Raw genomic sequence first — 20,952 nt, forward strand, 5'->3', positions numbered from 1 at the left:
AGCAGCTGCTGGAGGCTGAAGCTTTGCTGCAGTTGCCACCAGAAAATCGCTAACACAGAACAAAGCTGTTTCCTTGAAAAGTGAAGTTGAGATTAATGCTTAAGGCTTGAGGATTTATGAAGCTTTACTTGCAATGGTGAGAGAGATCCCTGGAGGAAAGGTACCAGAGAAGAGCAAACAAGACAGTTAGAGTGATTTAAGAAATGGGGAAAAAAAAAAGAAAGCCCGCTGAGGCCAGCACTTGGTGATCATCACACATGCTCGGCGTGGCCGCACCCTGCCGCGCTTTCCTGAAATGACCTTTGGTTTGTGCTCCTGACAATAGAGCTGAGTTTCCTGCTCCTGTGCTTGGACCTGCGAGGATCAACAGGAACCACCAACTCTGCGGTCTGCAGAAATGGGAAAAGGGAGAGAGAGAGAACGAAACAAACAGCTTCCCAGTTAACACAAGAGCTGTCAACACCAGACAGCCTTTGGAAGATCAGAAGAACTCCAATAATGAAGCAGTACCAGAGATTTATTTAAGATCTTATAGGGGTGTGCAGAAACAGCTTGAAGCTGATTCAGCACAAATAACTGAGTTCAGAGAAAAAACAGCTAGTTTCCTTTCTCTCCTACTCTTGATTTCATTTCTGCAACATTCGATTTCTTTTCAGCAAGTCTGCCCGCTGGTATTATTCATACTGAGAGTCAGTCACGTGTTGGTTTTCAATAACATGTTCCTGGTTAGACCGCATCTCCCAGACACCAGCGAAGCTCTGAGCATATTATCTCAATATGATGCTTTCTTCTCAGCTGTGTAATTGCACTAACTTTAAATTATGTTAAACAGCAATAAACTGGAAGAGTGCTCTGAGGGGCTTGCACTCCTTGGGCTGCTGCTCTCTGCTCCCCCTCCGCAGCTGTGCCAACCTGGGGGCCCGTGGTCCCGCTCAGTGGAGCCACAGCAAGAAATGGCTTTTGTGGCTGCTCCGGTAGAGCAGCTTCCCAGAGGTCTGTGCTTCCCACAGCTACACTGCTTTATTTAAGGGAACTGAAACAAAAAAACGTCAGAGCTCGCTGGTGGCTTGAAACTACAATGGATTACTTTTTTTTGCTCTGCCCCTGTTGTGCAATTCTATAATTGGCAGCGGCCCTGCCGTGTGCTGCTCCCGCTGCAACGGACTGTGATTTCTCACACATCAGTAAGGCACGATCAGTCTGACCTCTCCCTACGGGGAGGTGGGCCAGATCTGGAGCTGGTGCAAGTCAGATCCCCTCTAAACAGTGGGGCTTCCTGCCTTACACCACTGCACTCACATACACAGCTCTGACCGCAGCGATGGGGTGACACTCAGCCAGAGATGAGCACTTCAGATACTCTGGTTCACAGGCAGGTCTATTATCCCATTTTGTACACTAAAGTCCTCCACTGTTCTTATTACCCTACCATTATTTTAAAATAAAATAAAGAAATAAATGAATGCCTGTGATTCTACTAGCCCACTGGTTTGTGCCCAGCTGCCCTAGCAGGGAAAGCATCTCCTCACCCACATAGGCCCAAAAGAAGGGCCCATCTCTCAGTGTTGCTACAGAGAGATAGGGAGAAGTTGCCTTTAAAGATCATCCTGCTTTTGGGTGAGGAAGTATTGCTAAGCAGGACAGAATTGAGGTTCATTTGGTTTTGGCCTCACTGGAGGAACAGTTATTTAAATAATTTGCCCAAGTATTAGATCTGTCTCCAAATTCATAAAGAACAAGCCGTAGGTCATTCCTGGCTCTGCCTGAACGAGCAAAATAAATGCACAACCTAACATGTGTGTGCCCAGCAGCACAAGGGACTGGTGTGTCCCTCTTCCCTGCAGCCTGAGTTTGTGAGTGTTTTCCCTGCATTTGGGACTGCTGAGCATTGAGAGCACTAGGGGCACGCAGGGGTCTCAGTAAGCACCCTGGCCCCCTGCACTGGTGTCCTGGAGGGTCTGCCGTGATTTACAGACCAGCCATCAGGCTTCGCTCAGCCCATGTTACGGCCATGAGATGCAGCCCTGAGCATCATGTGCTTCAGACCACAACACCTCCACCGCAAGGGATGACACATCACACAGCCTGACACACTCCTGAGCTGTTTACCTGCCTTCCCGCCTTCTAAAACCCAACAGACTTATTTTGAAGAAACAGTTTCTTAATGTAACAGGAATGATATGGTCAAAGGGCAGCTCTCCCTGAACAGGGCTGAGTTACAAACAAGGGTGTTCACACAGCTGAAAAACGACCCTGAACACATCAAGTCAAGCAAATAAACCTATATGCCATATAGGTTTTATGCCAAAGGATGAGGGATGAAGGCAATACCTTCTCAAAAAACTCCTCTGTGGTCAACTTAAAGTGCTCTGACACCAGGTGCCAGGTCACAACCCAGCAGAGCATACTGCGAGATGCCACCAGAGCCAGCGCCCACTGCAGCCCAGCCGCCGTCTTGGGAACAGCCATGCAAAAGCCTCATTTGTCTAGCCGTAGCCTTCGTTTGGACATCTCACCCTGAGAAATGCCCTATCCGTGAGCTGGCACCGATGCCTCTCCCACATGCCAGCCCCACAGCACCACTGTGCCCACTGCCTTCTGCCAGGGGCTGAGGTTTCCTACACAGGGAGAGAAATCCCAGCCCTATTTCAGATGTGCCATTGCTTCCAGCACATATGCAGGGGAAAGGGTTTCCGAGCTGAGCTGGTGAAAGTTTCCTCTTCTAATAGACTTCAGTCATCAGCGTTTCTAGACACTTGACTTCAGAGGCCCTGATCCCACAGAAAGGAGCTTCTTGACAGCCCTTTGTGGGTCTGTATTATACTGCAGTGTCTTTTCCTGCCTGAAGCTGTGTTTTGATGGGAGAGGTGGGCATTTACTGGCTTTCAGCCACAAATCAGTTCTTTGTTATGTCTGGCCCATCTGTGCTCTCTTTATGTCAAACTGTTTTCATTTCCCCCTAAAAACAAAAGTCCATCCTATGTGCCACCACACCAAATATCAACTTTCCGAGAGACAGGAGGCAGATGAGTGACTCATATATCACTGGCAGCTCTTCTGTGCAACAATCACAAAGTCACGAGGGCAACTTTATAATTCCATCTCTTGTTTCTTGTAAAAAGCATCATCTAAAATTACAGCAAGCACAGTTAAGCGCACCCTGGCGTGTGTCAGCCAGCAACATGTCATGTGGGCACTGCACTGCCACGGGAAGGATCCAGCAGCAGGAGGGAGGCCCTAAGTTGCAAATGGCACATGACATGGACCAGTTCATTTCTCTATGACTTGTTTGAGGCCAAGGTCACCATCACAGCGCTGTGTCAGGAGCATCTCCTGACTAAGAGCAAGCAGACCCATCCATCCATATCTTCTTGCCCACCACAAGCACAACCTATCCCTTGCTTCTGCTTGTCCAAGCACCCCATCCTTCCACCTCTTCCTCAGCGCAAGCACAACCCCATCCATCTCTCCTTGCCCAGCACCACAAGCACAGCCCACCCTCCTATCTCTTCTTGCCCAGCACAAGCACCCCCACCCCTCCGCCTCTTCTTGCCCAGAAGATGCAAACCCCATCCCTCCACCCCTCCTGGCCCACCACAAGCCCATCCCATGCCTCCATCTCCTCTTCCCTAAGCACACCCCCATCCCTCCATCTTCTCTTGTTCAAGCACACTCCATCCCGCCATTCCTTTTTGTCCCGCAGCGGAGGCGCTGTCCCCGGGGCCCGGCACCCGCCCCAGCCGCGCCGCCGCTCTTAGGGCCGCGCTCCGCCCCGCCCGCCCGTGCCGCCGCGCCCGTGCCGCTCTTGTCGCCGCCGACCCGTGCCGTACCCAGCCGCCGCGATGATGCCCGGCAGGACCCTGCGCAAGACCGCGTCGCCCGCCGCTCCCGCAAGTACCGGAGGGTGAAGGGAGAGGGGTGGTGGGGGCACTTCTCCGCCCGGGCCGCTGCCTGCCGGCTCCGGCACCCGGAGCAGGGGCAGCGCTCGCCGTGCCGCGGGCGGCAGGATGCGGCTGCTGCCGCCCGTGTGAACGTGGGTGTGTGTGTGTTTAATATTGAGGAAAAAGCGGCCTTATTTACAATATTGCCAAGATCTCATTAGAATTAAAACCAAATATGGATGGCTGACGGCCGTGCGTGTGCTCTACAGAACGGGAGGTGGTGGCGGAGTGCGCCCTGCAGCTGCGCAGGATAGGCGACAAGTGGGACCTGCGGCAGAAAATCTTGAACCTCCTAACAAAGCTATTCTGCCCGGAAACGTGAGCTCCCCTCGGACACGGTGCGCTGAAAAGCAAGGAAGACCTTGGCTTTGTTGATTTGGAACAAGGGACTTCACTGACACTGGGAGATGAAGAAAGCTCTTTGCGTTGCATTTTGCTGCCTGTAGCCACTGAAGGATGGCTGTCGCAACATGATTTCTTTGAAGAATGCTACAGCAATATTGGCATATGAATGCCAGGTGGAAAAAAAGATAGCGATGGGCAGAGCCCCTCACCATGCGATGGGAAGACTTGGGGCAACATGGAACTTGCCCTTCAGCCTGGTTTGAGAAGACTTCCAGGAGCCTGGTTTCCCCAGTCACCCTCTGGTCCTCTGTCCCACAGCTACATTTCACTGAAGAGCTCAGATCACTTTCAGGAAGAAGCCAAAAAAAAGTCAGTGTCTTGGAACATGGGATTGTATATCACAAAGCAAAAGCCAGTTGCTCAGTTTCTGACTGCTCTTGTTTTCTAAAGCATGGATTCTGCTGGACAGGAATCTGGTGTTGGGATTATTTCATTTGTTAATTAAACCACTATCTTTATTGAAAGGTTATTTATTACAGGATGTTGCTTTGTGGATTAAAAATTACAATTCTATGAATTAACATGATGTTGCATAGTTCTAGTCTATATTATATATATATGTATCTATTTGCATATATATTATATATATAAAAATATAAATATGTGCACCCCATGTGTATGAAATGAGTATTTCACAGAACTATTAATTGAATGCTACTTGTTTAGGCTCCAAAAGTAGTACGAAAAAAATGTCTAAAACATGACATAAAAATACATTATATTAACTAGAAGAAAGCATAATGTTTTCTGATAATAAAGGAAATACTTCATGCATCACAGAGGGGAGCATACTGTAGTATAGCATTATATAAGACATATATATTAATATATATTACACAAATACAGATATTGAAATATGTGTGTTTGGTGAAGGATTCTTTCAACATTACAAAGAATTTATTGAGAACAACAATACCGCTGTGTGTCTTTATAAGTAACAAAATAACTCTTCAATAGAAGTAGATCTTAAAGTTGAATCCGAGTTGAATCTCAAGTTTTCTTGAGAATGTTATTTATTCAAAGAAAGCAACTACCTCTCTTTGAAGAAATAATATCAATAGAATTGAATGTTACATTCAGTACAGGAAAGTAGCCTTGGATTTCTGAATGTTTAATGAGACTTACAAGTGAAAGTTCTTCCCTTGTACTTTATTTCCATTTCATTTCATGGAAACCTCATTTTGGTTCTGGAATGGTGAAGCTGCTGTAGCACATCCAGTGGATGGTGATGCATTATGCCTATCTCACTGAAGGGTCACCCTTGGCTGGCTTTGGAGGAGCTGAATTAAGCATGCTGATTGTCGTCAAGGCAAACAGTAACTCTGCTAGTCAATTAATGTCAGACATGAGCCTAAACGGTATTTTTCATGGGTGCAAGCTAGCAAGAAAATGGCTGAAGCTGATCACGTTTTGTAGCTACCTCTTAAGTCAATGGTCAGCGTTGCTTCTCTTACTAACCTTGTATGTAAGTACATTTGCATTGTATAAGGCTGTATAGTTGCACTGTCTGAATTCTGGGTCTGTTCAAATTACATTTTTTCCTGCCTCGTTGTGAATTCTTGTTTGTATTGATAATGAATTTTTCAGTTAGATCTTTTGAATCTGCCTTTGCAAAATTGTCATTACATAGCTCTGGTCACTCTGTCACAACCAACCATGTATGGCTGTTACTTGTTGACACTGATTTCACTAAGCAGAAGCTGACTGACTTTACCTGCTTTCTGTATGGAGGACTTAACCCCGTCCCAGTGGTGTTACTGGGAGCTTTGCCATTGGCTTGAGCCACATGCATGGCTTCTTCCTCCTCTAAGCCAGCTAATACCTTTTCAGTGAGAACATAATCTTTCAGGAATAGTTGTTATTTGTCTTAGTACTGCAAAGTAACATGTTTTGCTGACATGTACACAGGTCAGTTTTTCAGGTATTAAAAAGTAAATGCAAAGAGTTTCTGTTAGGCTAAACACCAGCTCCCAGGCTAGCACCGCGTGCAACTTGACAAAGCTGTTCATCAAAGGCAGCCCCGACTTCAACAGAAAGGCTCCTGCTGTGTGCCCTGGGCTTGGTGGAGTCCTGGAGTCTTCATCAAGGACACTAAACAATGATTGTGCCTGTCCGGGACTCTCAGGAAAATTCAGCATTAGTATTTGCATTAGTAGATGAAATGTATTTGAATAAAAGCGTTCTGCTCAACGTATGCTGCTTTGAGATTCAATAGGAAATGAGGTGCAGGCTTCACAGAGCCCACACAATTCTTTAGGCCATAGCACACATGAATGTTATGAAAAAAAAAGGTATCCCCATAAATGCATTATCACAGGGATATCTGAGTTAAGTACTAGTGCAGTATTTTTCTGACTAGATTTGCAAAAATGATTTGCTTTTTGTGAAATGTTTTTATGTTTCTCTGAGGATTGTCAAGAGTGCTAGCATTCACAGTGAGCTCAGGAAAAAGACCTAGATCCAAGCAATCAGTGCCAGTATATGAGCAAGCACTTGCTGATGTCCTCCCTAGGAGTCCTTTTGTTACTTCTCCAAAGGATCCGCTATATGACTGTATCAACACAAGTTTGTTTTTCTTAAGGCCTATTCTGGATACAGGCCAGATGTTTTGCTGTATGCCCCATGCATGTATGTCTTGAATTCTTGCTGAGATAATAAATACAATGTTAGCGAGAAAAATGAGTTGTTGTTATAACTAAGGGGTTTTTTGCAGATTCTGAATGCATGATTGTATTATACAAATTCCTTCCATACGTCCAAGTCAGCAGGCACACACTAAGGCAACAGCAGAGTGCCAGTAGATATACATTGGGAGATTAGGCTTTTACTTCTGCCTTTAAGAGGAACAAGACATAACCATATCCTTGAACTTCAAATGGGAAACAGACACACCTATTCTAATATTTTCTAGTAACTACTGCCCACAGAATAGTTTGGTGGTGTCAGGGGCACCATTACCTCTACCAGAGGTGTTGCAGCTTTGATGAAGAGAGTCCCTGGGGATCAATGAAGGATAGACATCCAAGTTAAGGTTTTTGTCTCGGATGCAGGCATAAAGGAATGCAGCGTTTCGCCAAAGTCAGATTTTGACTTTCTCCAGAGTTTGAAGCTGGAGTTTTGGAAAAGGGGTAAATGATACTGCTTACTGCAAGGGAATAGCAAAGGGATAGCACAGAGCTTATTCTTTCTCCCTAAAGCTGGGACCCAAAGATGTGTCTGTGGAGAGGAGAGCCCCAGATCCTCACCTGCTACGCCATGCACATCAGAAGCTTTCCCCTGACTTGTTGTGCTGCTTCTCCCCAGCTTCATGGGCAGGGAGCACCACGCCTGGGGCATGTGTTCCCAGTGCAAGGAGGACTAAGAGCTTCCTGGCCAAAGGCTCTGGTTTCTAGTAAACAAACAAAAAAAATAATCAAAGGGAAGCAAATTGCCATCCTTTCCTAGTTAGCCATCAGTGGAGGCTTGGAAGAGCTTTACTTCAGGGGGCATCAGCGAAGCAGTCCTGAGAAGGCCCATCAGCCTGGTGCAGGTGTTGTACAATGAATTTTTGCACAGTCCCACCAGGAAACAAATTACACTCATAAGACTCATCAGTCTTGTGAAAACATCCAGACACCCTCACCCACTGCCCACTGGAGGCTGGCCCCTCTCCAGCCAGGTTACTGCCAGAGTGTGATGCTTGTGACCTGCTCCTCCCAAAAAGGCAAGGAGGAAAAAAAAAATAATCTCATCACTGGGCCACAGCGTTGCTATCTGAAGGCACCTGACTCACCCCTCAAGCACCTGATATAAAAAAAAAAAACAAACCAAACCCACCTGCCAAAGCAAACTGCTGGAGTTGCTGCCCTGCAGCACTCTCCATTAACCACAGCCTGTGGGCACCTGCCAGACCAACAAGCGCAGCCCCAGGCCACATTCACACTGTGCTCACCCAGGTGAAAACCAGCCTGGTGCACTCAGCCAGATCATGCTCTCACACCTGAAACTGGATGTACAAGCGGTATTTCCTAAACAAATTGCTAGACAACAGATAACACCTCCCTCCTCCCCTCTCCCCCCGCGGGATGTTTTTTTAAGTCATCTGAAAAAGAATGTCTCATATGCTGCTAATTATTTTTAGCATATGCTGCTGGAAGAGACTAATTTTCCTCCCATCAACATGAGACAGTCCAAGGGCGTGACATGCATCCATAGAGGTGCAAAGGAGGCCAGACAGGAAGGGCTGGGGATATGGTCTTTCGGTCTGGCAGGGTTTTCTAGACTGGTAGGTGACTGTCTGATGGCAGGACTGTCAGTGAGCAATAGTCCCAAAAGCTGTTACAGCTGAAAACAAGGGTCTTTACTCAAGTGCGTCACTATATTGTCTGGATGACGGCGTAAGAAACTGGCCACACCAAGGCTGTCCCCCCTTCTCACGCATGGTCTCTTTGCAATGCAAATCTCACCAGTCCGCAAGCCCTCCGAAAGTGCAGAGGCAGGCATCACTAACTGCTTTAGCAACAGGAGATATCCCGTGAAATAGCAGTGACCTCAAATAAAACTGTTTCTGCCATTTCATATTACAGGGGCTTTGGCATCATTCCCTCCTCCACAGGAAAGGATGGCAGGAGCACCTCCATGCTGCTGCCACTGCTGGAAGGGCCAAGGCACCTTCCTGCAGGGGACAGGCTAGCTTGCAAACCTCGAAAGAAACCAGTTACCTTTAACAACACTGGGTAAGGCCAGCAGACGTACCTTGGAGCTGCTGTCAGGACGCTGGCACCCCTGTGTTACCCACCATGACACTGCCACAGCGCCCGCCTGGGGGGCTCAGAGCAGAGGACAGCCCTGGGACGGTGCCTGTCAGCAGGCTTTTGTGCCTTTGGGATTTTGCCTGCATTATCACGCTCTGCCCAGATCAAGGTACCATGTTTGCACCTCCTCGCTCAGCTCTGAGATCTGAGCAGGGATCGCAGCAACCTTTGCCACCTGCTGCATGGCAGTGATTAAGGGAAGATTTCTGCTTGCATCTTCCCCTTCACGCACCCAAAAGGGACGTGACCAAGCCATGACAAAGGCACAAGGCCACATCCAGGTCCTTCCTGCCCAGGATCAGGAATTAGGGAGATAATTTTTGACGACAGCAGCTGTGCTTTCCCCAGTGCCACCGTGGCATCAGCAGCACATCAAGGAAACGGCTTTACTAGGTAGGGAAAAATCCAAGCAACTACAGCTTCAGGTAACTTGTTTGCTCAGCGCAACAGTATCAGACTGATTCAGCCACACAGCGAGGTGAGGCCAGTGCATACAGGACTATCAATGGAAAGGCAAAAAGGTTATGGTTTTAGTATTGGCTAACTTCAGAAAAAACCCTGACTGCCAGAAAACATCCTTCTAGTCTCAGCTTTACACACTGCAGGATGGAAGGGTGTGTGACAGGTACGCACCCCCCCCCCCCCAAAGATCGGGGCTTTTAACATGGCGATCACCGGCTTTTCGCGCCTCATTTTCGCGCCTTTTATGCTCTGCCGTGCCCCCAGGCACGTACACACCTCGGCAGGGGGAGCAGGAGAAGCGGGACCCCTTGGTCACCAGACAGGGTCCACAGCCAATGAGGCGCCTTGGCTCGGAGAAGCTTCTAGATCATGACCAATTATGACCACAGCTCAGATCCGACCCAGGGTATAAATGGGGCGCCGCCGGAGACCCCCCTTTGAGTGTGGTCTTCTTGGAGCAGCAGGCTTGTGTTCGGGACCTCTCCCCTCGATTTGGGATGCAACCTGAGGAAACTTGCCGGGATTGAGTGCCCTCACCTCCTTTGGTGAGTGATTTCTTCTGGATATATCCTTGAGTGAGCCCTCGCGCCCCCCCCCCCCCCCCCCCGGGGTGAGCGATTATATCTGGGTACCCACGAGAGGGAGAGAGCGTTTCCCCCTTTGTGAGTGAGTGTGTGTGCGCGCTTTGGATCATCATTCTTGTGTGTATTGCTGTGTAGTAACAATACCCCGACTGACACCTCGAACCTGTTATGTGTTAAATATTATCGGAGTGTTGATTGATTTCAGTTTACCCCTGTTTCTCATAGGTTTCTGTCGCGTGGTTTTTGGCTGTTTTGTGAAATAAAGTTGCTTGAGCTTGTCCCTCATTTGAGTTAGTTTTAGTGTACCTGTGTGACAGCTCGGCACAGGGAGGTTAAGAGGGAAGGCAGGAACCAGAGAGGGTGCGGAGGGGAAACTGAGTGAACCTATGCTCAGATTAATAAAGCAAAGAGGACAAACAAGCTAAATGATCTCTGCTGAATCTGGGGATTAGTGACCTTCTGCTTAAGTCTTTGGCTCTTGAGAGAGGATTTGGGATAAAGCTCATTTCTTCAGAGCAATTTATTTCTCAACACATGTGGCTAAGTCTGCCTATACCTTTCCTGAAGACATAAAGGAAGGGAAGAAAAACATCTCTTTCTTAGTTTCTTAATCCTGTTATATTTTAAGGGGGGATTAGTATCCGCTATCAGCGTAAAATGCAGCTGTGCTTCAGAGGGGGCTCCATGCTCCAGCGTACAAGGCTTTAGGAGCACAGTGAGATTTATGCTGTATCTGAGAAACGTTAGACATCCATAGGCTTCCTCTCATTTTGCACAGGTTGAGCACACATTCACTGTCTCCTTCACAGAAGCTCAACTGGAGGAGAAAACCCTCAGCCAAGATCCCTACGTGCTGCTTATTTTCCATCCTCGGGATTCATGCGCCAGGCAGCTCGGAGGGCATGTCAGCATACACTTCCCATCCATGCCTGTGATAACGAGCCCCAGGTCTCAGCCTCTGTGCCCCAATCCATCACTTAGCAGCATGAAGATTGCCAATATGATATAAAAAAAAGGAAATGAATTCAACTCCACAATAGGTTGGGGGGATTTTTTTAGGTCAGTTATGAGAAATCTATTATCTGAGATTGTATTTGGAGGCTGCACTGTCCAGGACCACTGTGTTTGTTTTTCTCTGTGTAGTTAGCGCTGTTAATATTTTAACAAGGAGTACTGTTGGCAATACTTTTTCTTTGGGAAGGAGGTGAGGAAACAAATAAAACAGAGCGATCGATCTGTGCAACCTGACATGCCCAGGAGATGGGGGGGTGATGAGAGAAAGCTTTCTGCAATGACCGGTTTTCTTGGGGTGATTTTTCCCTAAGAAAAAGGATGTATAAAGGAGATTGCTCTGCCGAGCAGAAAATAAATCCACAATAACTTCCAGAGAAATACAAGCCCATCACAGGCACAGAAACCTGAAAACCTCCCCTTCTGCCATACCATGGGCATTCATACACCCTAATGCCTGACCCTACTAAAGAATGGATTTATTACCAAAAACTTAAACTGAGGGCCCCAGCTGATGAGCAGAGGGAGCACAGCCCTTGCTCCCCATTCCTGCAGTGTGCCATCCCCACATGCTGGTTGGAGCACCTGGAAGCATTTTGAACCCACCACTGAGTAACACGGTGCCACAAAGTCCTGCAGATGTTCCAGAGACAACCCTGGCTGCCAGCGCAAGGACAAAATGGCCACGGTGAGGACAGCCAACCTCCTGCAGTGGCAGTGTCTCACCACAGCATGGCAGGAAGCGGTGCCCCATAGAAAATGCAAAATTGGAGCATTGTACTTTGATATCAAAGAGTGACTGCATTCGGGGAGAGTTTTTCTTCCCAACAAGAAAATCTTTCTATTACAGGGGCAAAGCAGTTTATGATAAAAAGTCATTCAGTTCAAACTTCTGAGGAAGGGGGAGCTCAATAAAAATTGCCTTGAAAGGTGTGCTCTTCTGAAATATCAGTTTTCAAACCACACTGTCAGATTTTTGAGCAGCTCTACTCAGATGCAGCAAAGGTCCCCGTTCTCCATTCCCATCCCCTCTGCAGATGTACTGCTCTGCATCTCCTTGCATGTAGAGCTCACAACAAGAGGGCAAAGAAGAAGAGCACCCTCCTGAAGACCACTGTTCAGAGCAGAATTTGGCTCCAAATATAGCCAGGGACTGCATTTGCCTTTCCAGCACCAGCAAGGACTGTTTTGATCCAGAACCTCAAGATTTCATCCAGGTGAGCCCAGGACTGTTATTGACTGCTGCAGGCAAGTAGCACAAAGTGCTTTGCACATTTTGAGACCCGTAATTTGGTTAGATATTCAGTATTGTGCTCTGTAATCAGCTGCTAGCACTTACAGAGAAGCAGGACTGTGTTTAGGATGTCCATGTATCATACAACTACTAATAGCACTGACCTGTTAGGAGGACCAGGATGTTACCTTTATATTTACAGCTATCCTGGAGCATGTAGATGTGATGTGCAGTAGCAGCAAGCACTCAGGAAAGACCTTGGCTCTGCTGGAAACTCCCAACTTCAGATAAGGTCAAAGCTTTGCCTTCAGTAGCAACAGTTAAAGCTCACTCTCCATTGCACATCTGATTTATGAAGGTCTTTCTCAGCATCTTCAAAAATAAACTGATTTCCCTGACATTCGGCATGCTGTATCTTGTGCTGGGGAGGAGTCCTAGCAACTCCCCCAGGACACTGGTTGAAGAGGAGAGACTAAGAAAAGACCATGCAAAGGTATGGCTGTCAAAACATTTCTCTGTTCATTTTTTGGAAGTGACTCCAGGTTGTGGGTTAAAAAGAATCCATCCAGTTCTCTGACTGTATTCCCACACATGGTGATGTTTGGTCATTTTTGGAGATGAGGAACATGATATTTTGAAGCAGTGGTTGGGTTTCCTCAATGACAAAATTATAATAATATCTCATGTTTATACCATACTGTCATCACTTGAAATGCATCTTACTCTGCTTTCTTCAAAAACAGTTTGAATTTGGGAATCTATTCAGCACTGATTTTAAAGATTAGATGTATATGGTAGCTGTGTCCAAGCAATTCGTAATCAAATATTTCAAATTGAATGATATTAATGACAAAATAATTCTTTTGCAATCCTCCCAGGACTTGCTCAATGAAGACCCATTCAGTCATGCTCAAGAAATGAAGGATTAATCTGTCATCTGCAGGAATACTAACAGCCTCCCTCCAGTAAATGAGTAATAGCCCAAAATGAGAGGAGTAGTTCCAAAATACATAGGAAGTTGTTATCTGGGGTAACGTAATCCATGTGTTTTGGAGGTACAGTTATATAGACAGAAGATAAACACGCAGAGTTTTGACTAACCTTTATTCAGTACTCCAATGCGGCTTGTTTCCCTGCAATTGTGTTTGATAGACACACACAATTTGCTAACTCTGAAGAGAGCAATAATTTTCCCTCAGTCACTAACATCACCAAAAATGCCACCACCTACATCATTCCTCTCTAATGTAATAATACCCTGTTAAGCAAAGAGCTTTGATTATATTACTGCATAATGTTTCTCTAAATGAAAAGAAAAAAAAGAAACAGCAATAATCAACCTGTTTCTGCTGCTTACATGGCAATCGGGTGGAATTTAAATAAAATAGCTTTTTTTTTTAAAGAAGTCAAACCAGATTCAGCTTCCCTAGCAGGGAGAGACAGATGAGTGATACCTACAGCCAACTCCTCCAAGAAGTGGCATGTTGCTCTTCTACGTGGTGTCGACCCTGTCACCGCTCAGGGACCTGAGGACCTGTAGGCACAGGACCTACACCAGGCAGGTGCCGAAAGAGCACAATCTGTCCAGGGCTGCCCAATCTGTTATGGCTCCAGCCATCTGCCCCTGTGTCCTCTAGAGACTGACCACCTCCATAGGACAGTTGGCAGAAGAGACCATGTGCCCCTTCCTCTCCTCTCCTCTCCTCTCCTCTCTTCTCGTCCAGTGTATTGGCTTAGTCCCTTGGCACAGGGAGGGTTTGCATGGTGGGATGGAGCTGGAGATGACATGAAGCCTGTGTACATGGGCACATTTCTGCCAACCCTGCTGCAGTGGTGGTAACCCCCAGGAAAGAGGCAGAGTTGTGAGACCCTCTGCTCAGTGTCCAGGGTCCTCGGATACATGCCAGATTCCCCACTGTTATGGAAATAAATCAGAAGATTCTCTAAAACACCAGTGTGGACTGCAACACGCTCACCAGGCAAGAAGGGGCTGCCCTGGCACACTTGGCGGGCAACGAATAAACATGCAAACATCAGTGATTTTGCTTGCCCAATCCAGCCTGGTGCTACAGGAGCTACAGGCAGAATTTTAATTTTCCTGACCATGCACAGGCTACACAAAGTACATCACACTGCGAATCACAGCTAGAGAATAATTAGGCAGACAGAAATCAAGCCAGGACTACTATTCAGTGTGCTGTCCTGCCCCAACACCTTGAAGAACCATGGGGAAAGGGCTCTGTTTGTAGCAGCAATATGGAAATACTCTAGGAAAGATGCTTCTTTGAAAGTCTTCCCAAAAGGCAAGTTGACTGCCTTTTCAGCCTATTATAAACCTACGCAGAATTATGTCCCTTCTGAGCACCTTGACAGCAAAACCTACTGAAGGACTCCCAAAGCATCCTGGAACATATCAGATGAACAAGGTGGTGCATGGCGTTGGGGCTACCAGCCAGCTCCCTGAGAGGTAAAACCAAGCACTCCAAACTGAGAGCGTCCTCAAGGTCCCAAACTGTCATCCATCAACGTCACCCTTGTCAAATATCGGTTGACAGTAAGTTAGGCAAGGATGCTTTGGATGCTGAAAATAAATCAGGTTTTGACTAAGATGTCCTAAATTTTGGCCTAAATTGGATCTAGAAGATTCTAAAACAGGATCTTACAAACAACAACGCTGGCCCCGTACCACCAAAACTCTGCCTTTATAATGGCCAAAAAATAATCTCAACTAAGGAAAATGGAGCACTTGGTTCTCATTAGCAACAGTCACAGCTTGCTGGTCTAATAACAGAGTTTTCTGAAAGGAACAACCCCAAAATGAAGCCTTCAAGGATAGGATAATAAGAACAGATATCCAAACATTTTGGGCTCCATTGGGTATTATCTTTCATTTTGCATTAATAATAAGATAATATTATTGCTGGCCTCTGCAACCGATCCCCTTGGATTTTAGGAACAGTGACATCTGGCAAAGGCGAAACAGCACAGTAACTACTTTTTTGCCACAAAACCTCTCAAATTTGGGGGTGCCACTGATTGATACTGCCACAGTACCAATATTTATACACTCATTGAATTACAGGCTTGAAATTACAGAGGGCTGTTATCACACCTGCAAAACCACAGCCAGGTTCACCTTCTCAGCACCCACAGGTCGAGGAGTCACTTGATTTTATTCTGCCATGTGGCAGGATCGGGAGCAATGGTCACCCCAAACTGCTGCCGCATTCACTGCCTCTTGGGAGCAGAGGCACTTTGCAGGATTATAACTTGCAAATGTTACCACCCCAAGGCCATTGTGGATTTGCAAGCCCAACAACTAAAGCAGCAGATAAATAACCAATGAATCTTCCTATCAATGCTATATTCTCACTGGAGGAATCTGTAAAGATTCAACTCTTCTCCTTTTTTTTTTAGTATACAGTTCATTTTAGTTAAAACCCGTTATTTGCCCCTGTTGCAAATCTCACTTGCTGAAACACTTTCTCAGCTGGTCTAGAATGGCATATTGCTCCCAAGGCCCATAAAATATGCTGGATTACCCAGGCTGCAGATCAAGATGAGGGAGAGTTTCCATTTAAAGAAGGGCCACTTCACTAGTGTTTTGTTTCCAAAACTGTCCATCCCCAAGATGGCAAGAGGGGGAGGATTTCATGCCCTCTGGTATGAATGAACATTTGCATCTTCATCTTTAGCAGAGAAAGATCTTTGCCTTTGCAAAGGGAACTGTGAACGAGTCTGCTGGCCCACAAAGAGCAAAGCTGAGCCAATAACTGATTTTACAGTATGCAGCAATTGAAATAAAAAAGCAAGAATAAGCTATATCATTGCAAAAACCTTCATTTCTGATTTGAACTCATAAAGGCTTCAAGTTTTCTGGGACAGGAGATAGCAAAAGAGAGCAAATGCAATAAAATCAAAGGGAATTTATTAAAATGAAGCTGTTCCCATCGGTAAAACACAAAAATGTCTTGCTTTGAAAAAGTCTCAGCCAACATTTAGCTGTCAAAAAAGCTTCCCTTAACTCAAATGATTCAACAAAAATAAGATGCACCTGCAAAAAATCTTCCAGTGCTGCTGAGTGTGTGATCATTTTTAGTAAAAAAAAAAAAAAAAAAAGAGGTTTCTCCAAACCCAGGAAGACTCCTGTTTTAGTGGAGACCCTCTGATGCTTACAACGTGCTATTTTTTGACACAATGATCCCTCAAAATTTTCCAGTGGATGTGCAAGTAGCAAATTATCAATTTGCTTTTGTTACTTATTTTCTACAGACCTTAAGAAGGAACCCAGAGTTCTCCCAGGGGCTGAAAAGCAGTGGTCAAAACACCTACACCATATGCCGTGAGAGGCGGCTGCCAGTGGCTGCTCTTCCACCCTTACCTTGCACTAGTGACATCCATGCCAACCATTAACTGGCCGTTCAGGGAAAGGATCTCATCTTTCAGGCGCGCTCTCCCACACTTCCCAGACGGGCTCTTTTTCTTCAAGTCTGTCACCCAGATGCACCTGACATCGAGCACTGGCCCCTTATGCCTCTTCCTCTTCTTCCCTCCCCGCCGCTTCTCCCTGTAGTCCCCCAGAGTGGGGATGTTCCCGAAGCTCAAACCGAGGACCTCAGTTTTTCACATCTCCTGGGCCAGGTACAGGGTGCAGATCTCTGCATCTGAAGTCCCACAGCTCCCTGGCTGCAGTTTGCTCTCGTCCACAGTGAAGTTGAGCTGGATGTACTCACTCAGCTTCTGGACGGCCGAGCGGCAGAGCTGCTGCTCGGTGCCCTCGGCCCCCTCCCACTGGCTGTTCTGTAGCCACTGGCACAGGAGGGGGAGGAAGACCCCCGCATTGTTCTGCATGATGGGCATCGCCATCCCTATGCATCCCCTCACGGCAGCAGCCCTGGCCCCAATCAGCTCCCCGGACCTTGGCTCTGCTGCCCATCGCAGCCCCCTGCAGGCCCTGGCACTATGCTGGAGTGGGGCTGCAGGTCCAAAGCAAGCCCCATCTAATCTTATGGGGGCATTTTTTTTGGCCCCAATTGTCCAAAAGCACAGTCAAGGCAGGATGTTTGGTGTGAACACACCGCAGCTGGCCCCACAGAGAGGTTGGTGGATGAAGCGGTGGGGAGCATCTGTGGTTGCCCAGCTACGCCTGCCATCAGGGTCCCCATGCTCCACTGGGAACAATGTCTCCTTCCCACCACGGTCACCGTGCTGGCTTGTCCTGCAAGGAAACAGCACGGTTAGAAGTGCCAAAAACACTGCAGGTGTCCAACAGCCCCAGCCCTGCATCCTGCCCCGGGGCAAGACCCTGGCCAGAGCCGCTCTCCTTCTGCAATTTACCATTTGAGGGCACCATCTGCTCTTCTCAGCAAGGGAATAAAAGGTCACGATTAGCTCCTGACCTCCCAGGTAAGACAGGGAACTGATGAACTGTGGGGATGCTCCTGCCACAGCTCCAGGCCCATCACTGAAGGAGAGGAGACACTCCAACCAAATCCACTCCAAGGACCACCGAAGGGGCACGGCGCAACACTGGTCTCACCAACGACTGAAGCTGGTTGATGCCACTGCTGAGGAAGGCGGCTCTGCCCTCCATGCCGGTGGTTTTGGGCTGGAATAGTGTGCTGGTTTTGGCTGGGATAGAGTTAATTTTCTTCCTAGTAGCTAGTATGGGGCTATGTTTGGGATTTGTGCTGAAAACAGTGTTGATAATTGTCGTGGTTTAGCCCCAGTTGGCAACCAAGCACCACACAGCTGCTTGCTCACCCCCCCCCGGTGGGATGGGGGAGAGAATCTGAAGAGCAAAAGTAAGAAAACGCGTGGGTTGAGATAAAGGCAGTTTAATAATTGAAATAAAATAAAATACAATTAAATGAAATTAAAATAAATTTAAAAAATAATAATAATAAATTGTAATGAAAAGGAAAACAACAAAAGAGAGAGAGAGAACGGAACAAAACCCAAGAAAAAACAAGTGATGCAACCGCTTATCACCCATTGACCGATGCCCAGCCAGTCCCTGAGCAGCGATCGCTGCCCCCCGGCCAACTCCCCCCAGTTTATATACCGAGCATAATGTCATATGGTATGGAATAGCCCTTTGGCCAGTTTGGATCAACTATCCTGGCTGTGCACCCTCCCAGTTTCTTGTGCACCTGCCAGAGCATGGGAAGCTGAAAAGTCCTTGACCAGTGTAAACATTACTTAGCAACAACTAAACCATCAGTGTGTTATCAACATTATTCTCATACTAAATCCAAAACACCCCACTATATCAGCTACTCTAAAATTAACTCTATCCCAGCTGAAACCAGGATAATACAGAGATGTTTTAGTTGTTGCTGAGCAGTGCTTACACAGAGTCAAGGCCTTTTCTGCTTCTCACACCACCCCAACCAGCAAGTAGGCTGGAGATGTACAAGAAGTTGGAAGGAGATACAGATGGGACTGCTGACCCCAGCTGACCAAAGGGATATTCCATACCATATGATGTCATGCTCAGCATATAAAGCTGGGGAAGAAGAAGGAAAGGGGGGACATTTCGGAGTGATGATGTTTGTCTTCCCGAGAAACCGTTATGCATGATGGAGCCCTGCTTTCCTGGAGATGGCTGAACACCTGCCTGCCAATGGGAAGTAGTGAATGAATTCCTTGTTTTGCTTTGTTTGCGTGCGTGGCTTTTGCTTTCCCTATTAAACTGTCTTTATCTCAACCCACGAGTTTTCTCACTTTTACCCTTCCGATCCCACTGTGGGGGGAGTGAGCAAGTGGCTGTGCGGGGCTTAGTTGCTGGCCAGTCACTTCTCTGACTTTGCTCCCCACCAAGCTGCACAAGGGACAGGCAGTAGCAAACGCAAAGGGTGAGGACGGGCAATGGGGTCCCTCCTCTTACTGGCAGTGATGGCTTATAGCAAACTAAATCTACCCTGCAGGTAAAGCATCTAAGGGAGGTGGCTACCCAGTTCCCCGGGACAAGAGTTGTGTGGGTGAATTCCCCAGTTTCCCGCAATTTGGAGAGGGAGGTACACAGGCAGCCAGGAGGCAGCGAGAGCTAGGGGTTAGCAACCAAGAGGGCAAAAAAGGGGTTTTTTTCTAGGATCATTAGGATCTATGAAACAACGAAAAACCCTGACGTGAGTCAAGTCTGCTTGACTGGTTTCTTTTCAGGAGTGATTTTCTAGCAGCGGATACTGCTCAGTGAGCTGTGCACCAGGAAGGTGCACGTGTGATGCTCCTAGGGGGGGCCTCGATGTCTTCAGCAACAGGATGACATTACACCAACAGCTGAACAGGGATGGACATCACCTCAGGAAAGAAGGAACTGGCCCACTGCTTAGTGAGAGGGACTTCTGAGTTAGACTCGGGGTAGGAGACAGAGGGGACAAAAACAGAGGAAAGAATAAAGACAGAAGCAGCCTGGGAACAGCTCTAAAAAGCAGGGGTGATAATAGTCACAGATGGACCAGGTGTAACAGATGCACCCACTCTGAGTGAACAGTAGTTTGGTTCAGGCATCACTGACAAGTAGGCTTGACTGAAGTCAGCCCTGCTGTGCAAACCTTGAGAATTGTGCTAGGCCATATCTTCTCAGGAACTAAGGAATTTAGGCCGTGTCTTATCAGGAGCTAAAAGTACCAGCCTGAGCTGGAACTAGACAAAACTAAAACTGCTACAGCTGCACTCCTGCATACACCAAAAGGGGGGTTGACTACAAGTCAATCACTTTACGCTATAAATATCTGTAGCCCCTCCAAGCCCATTGAGCTCTCCTATACGGCAGCAGGCTGCAAGGCAGTGATCTCCCCCTTGAGCAGGGACACCTCTCAAGGTTACTCCTCAAGGTTGAGAGACCCCTTACCCAGCATCTGATATCTATAACGAGGTAAGTGACATTTTACATTAGGCCTAAAAGTATATTGTATGCTAGTGACATTTATATCCAGCTATAGTTTAATTATTAGAAGTGTAGTAAGCAGTAGAGTGTTTGACTGCTGCCTAATTATCACTTAATCATCAATTAATTATTTTTAAATCACTGTTTAATTACCATCCCATTATTGCTTATTCACCATTTGATTACCATTTCATTTTCGTTCAATCATCAATTAATTATAATTTGATCATCGTTTAATCATTAATAAAACCCTTTTAGTTAACCCCATGATGACTTCTCTTAATAATTCACCTGCGACACCAGGAAATAGGGTTAAAACCTCTGAATATCTTAGATATCTAATGCAACATTGGTGAGTATATTGCTTTTAACACAGGAATTAGGTCTTAATTAAGATCTCAGATTTAATTTAAGACAAAAGTGATGATTTAACTGGCATAACTGGAACTTGTAGTTGTAAGACATATATCTGGAATACTGATATAAAGACATATAGCTTATATATAGACCAGCAGAGAAAAAGTAGAGGCAGCATCACTTAGTATACCAAGGATGATGCATATATTTGCTCTGAGGTTGAGAACACAGAGGAAGGAAGACCTGCTAAATTCTCTGGTTAATAATAAAAAGG

At 46.6% G+C, this 20,952-nt stretch overlaps 1 protein-coding gene across 1 annotated transcript; it reads left to right on the forward strand.

The window, feature by feature from the left end:
• The first annotated feature begins 3,842 nt into the window (after window positions 1–3,842).
• PMAIP1 (phorbol-12-myristate-13-acetate-induced protein 1) lies at window positions 3,843–4,263 on the forward strand. The gene is made up of 2 exons (XM_072860658.1): window positions 3,843–3,894; window positions 4,151–4,263. The coding sequence occupies exons 1-2, from the start codon at window positions 3,843–3,845 to the stop codon at window positions 4,261–4,263; spliced, it is 165 nt and encodes a 54-aa protein (XP_072716759.1).
• The last annotated feature ends 16,689 nt before the right edge of the window (window positions 4,264–20,952 follow it).

Source organism: Ciconia boyciana, chromosome 4 (assembly GCF_034638445.1).
Source record: "Ciconia boyciana chromosome 4, ASM3463844v1, whole genome shotgun sequence".
NCBI lineage: Eukaryota > Metazoa > Chordata > Aves > Ciconiiformes > Ciconiidae > Ciconia > Ciconia boyciana.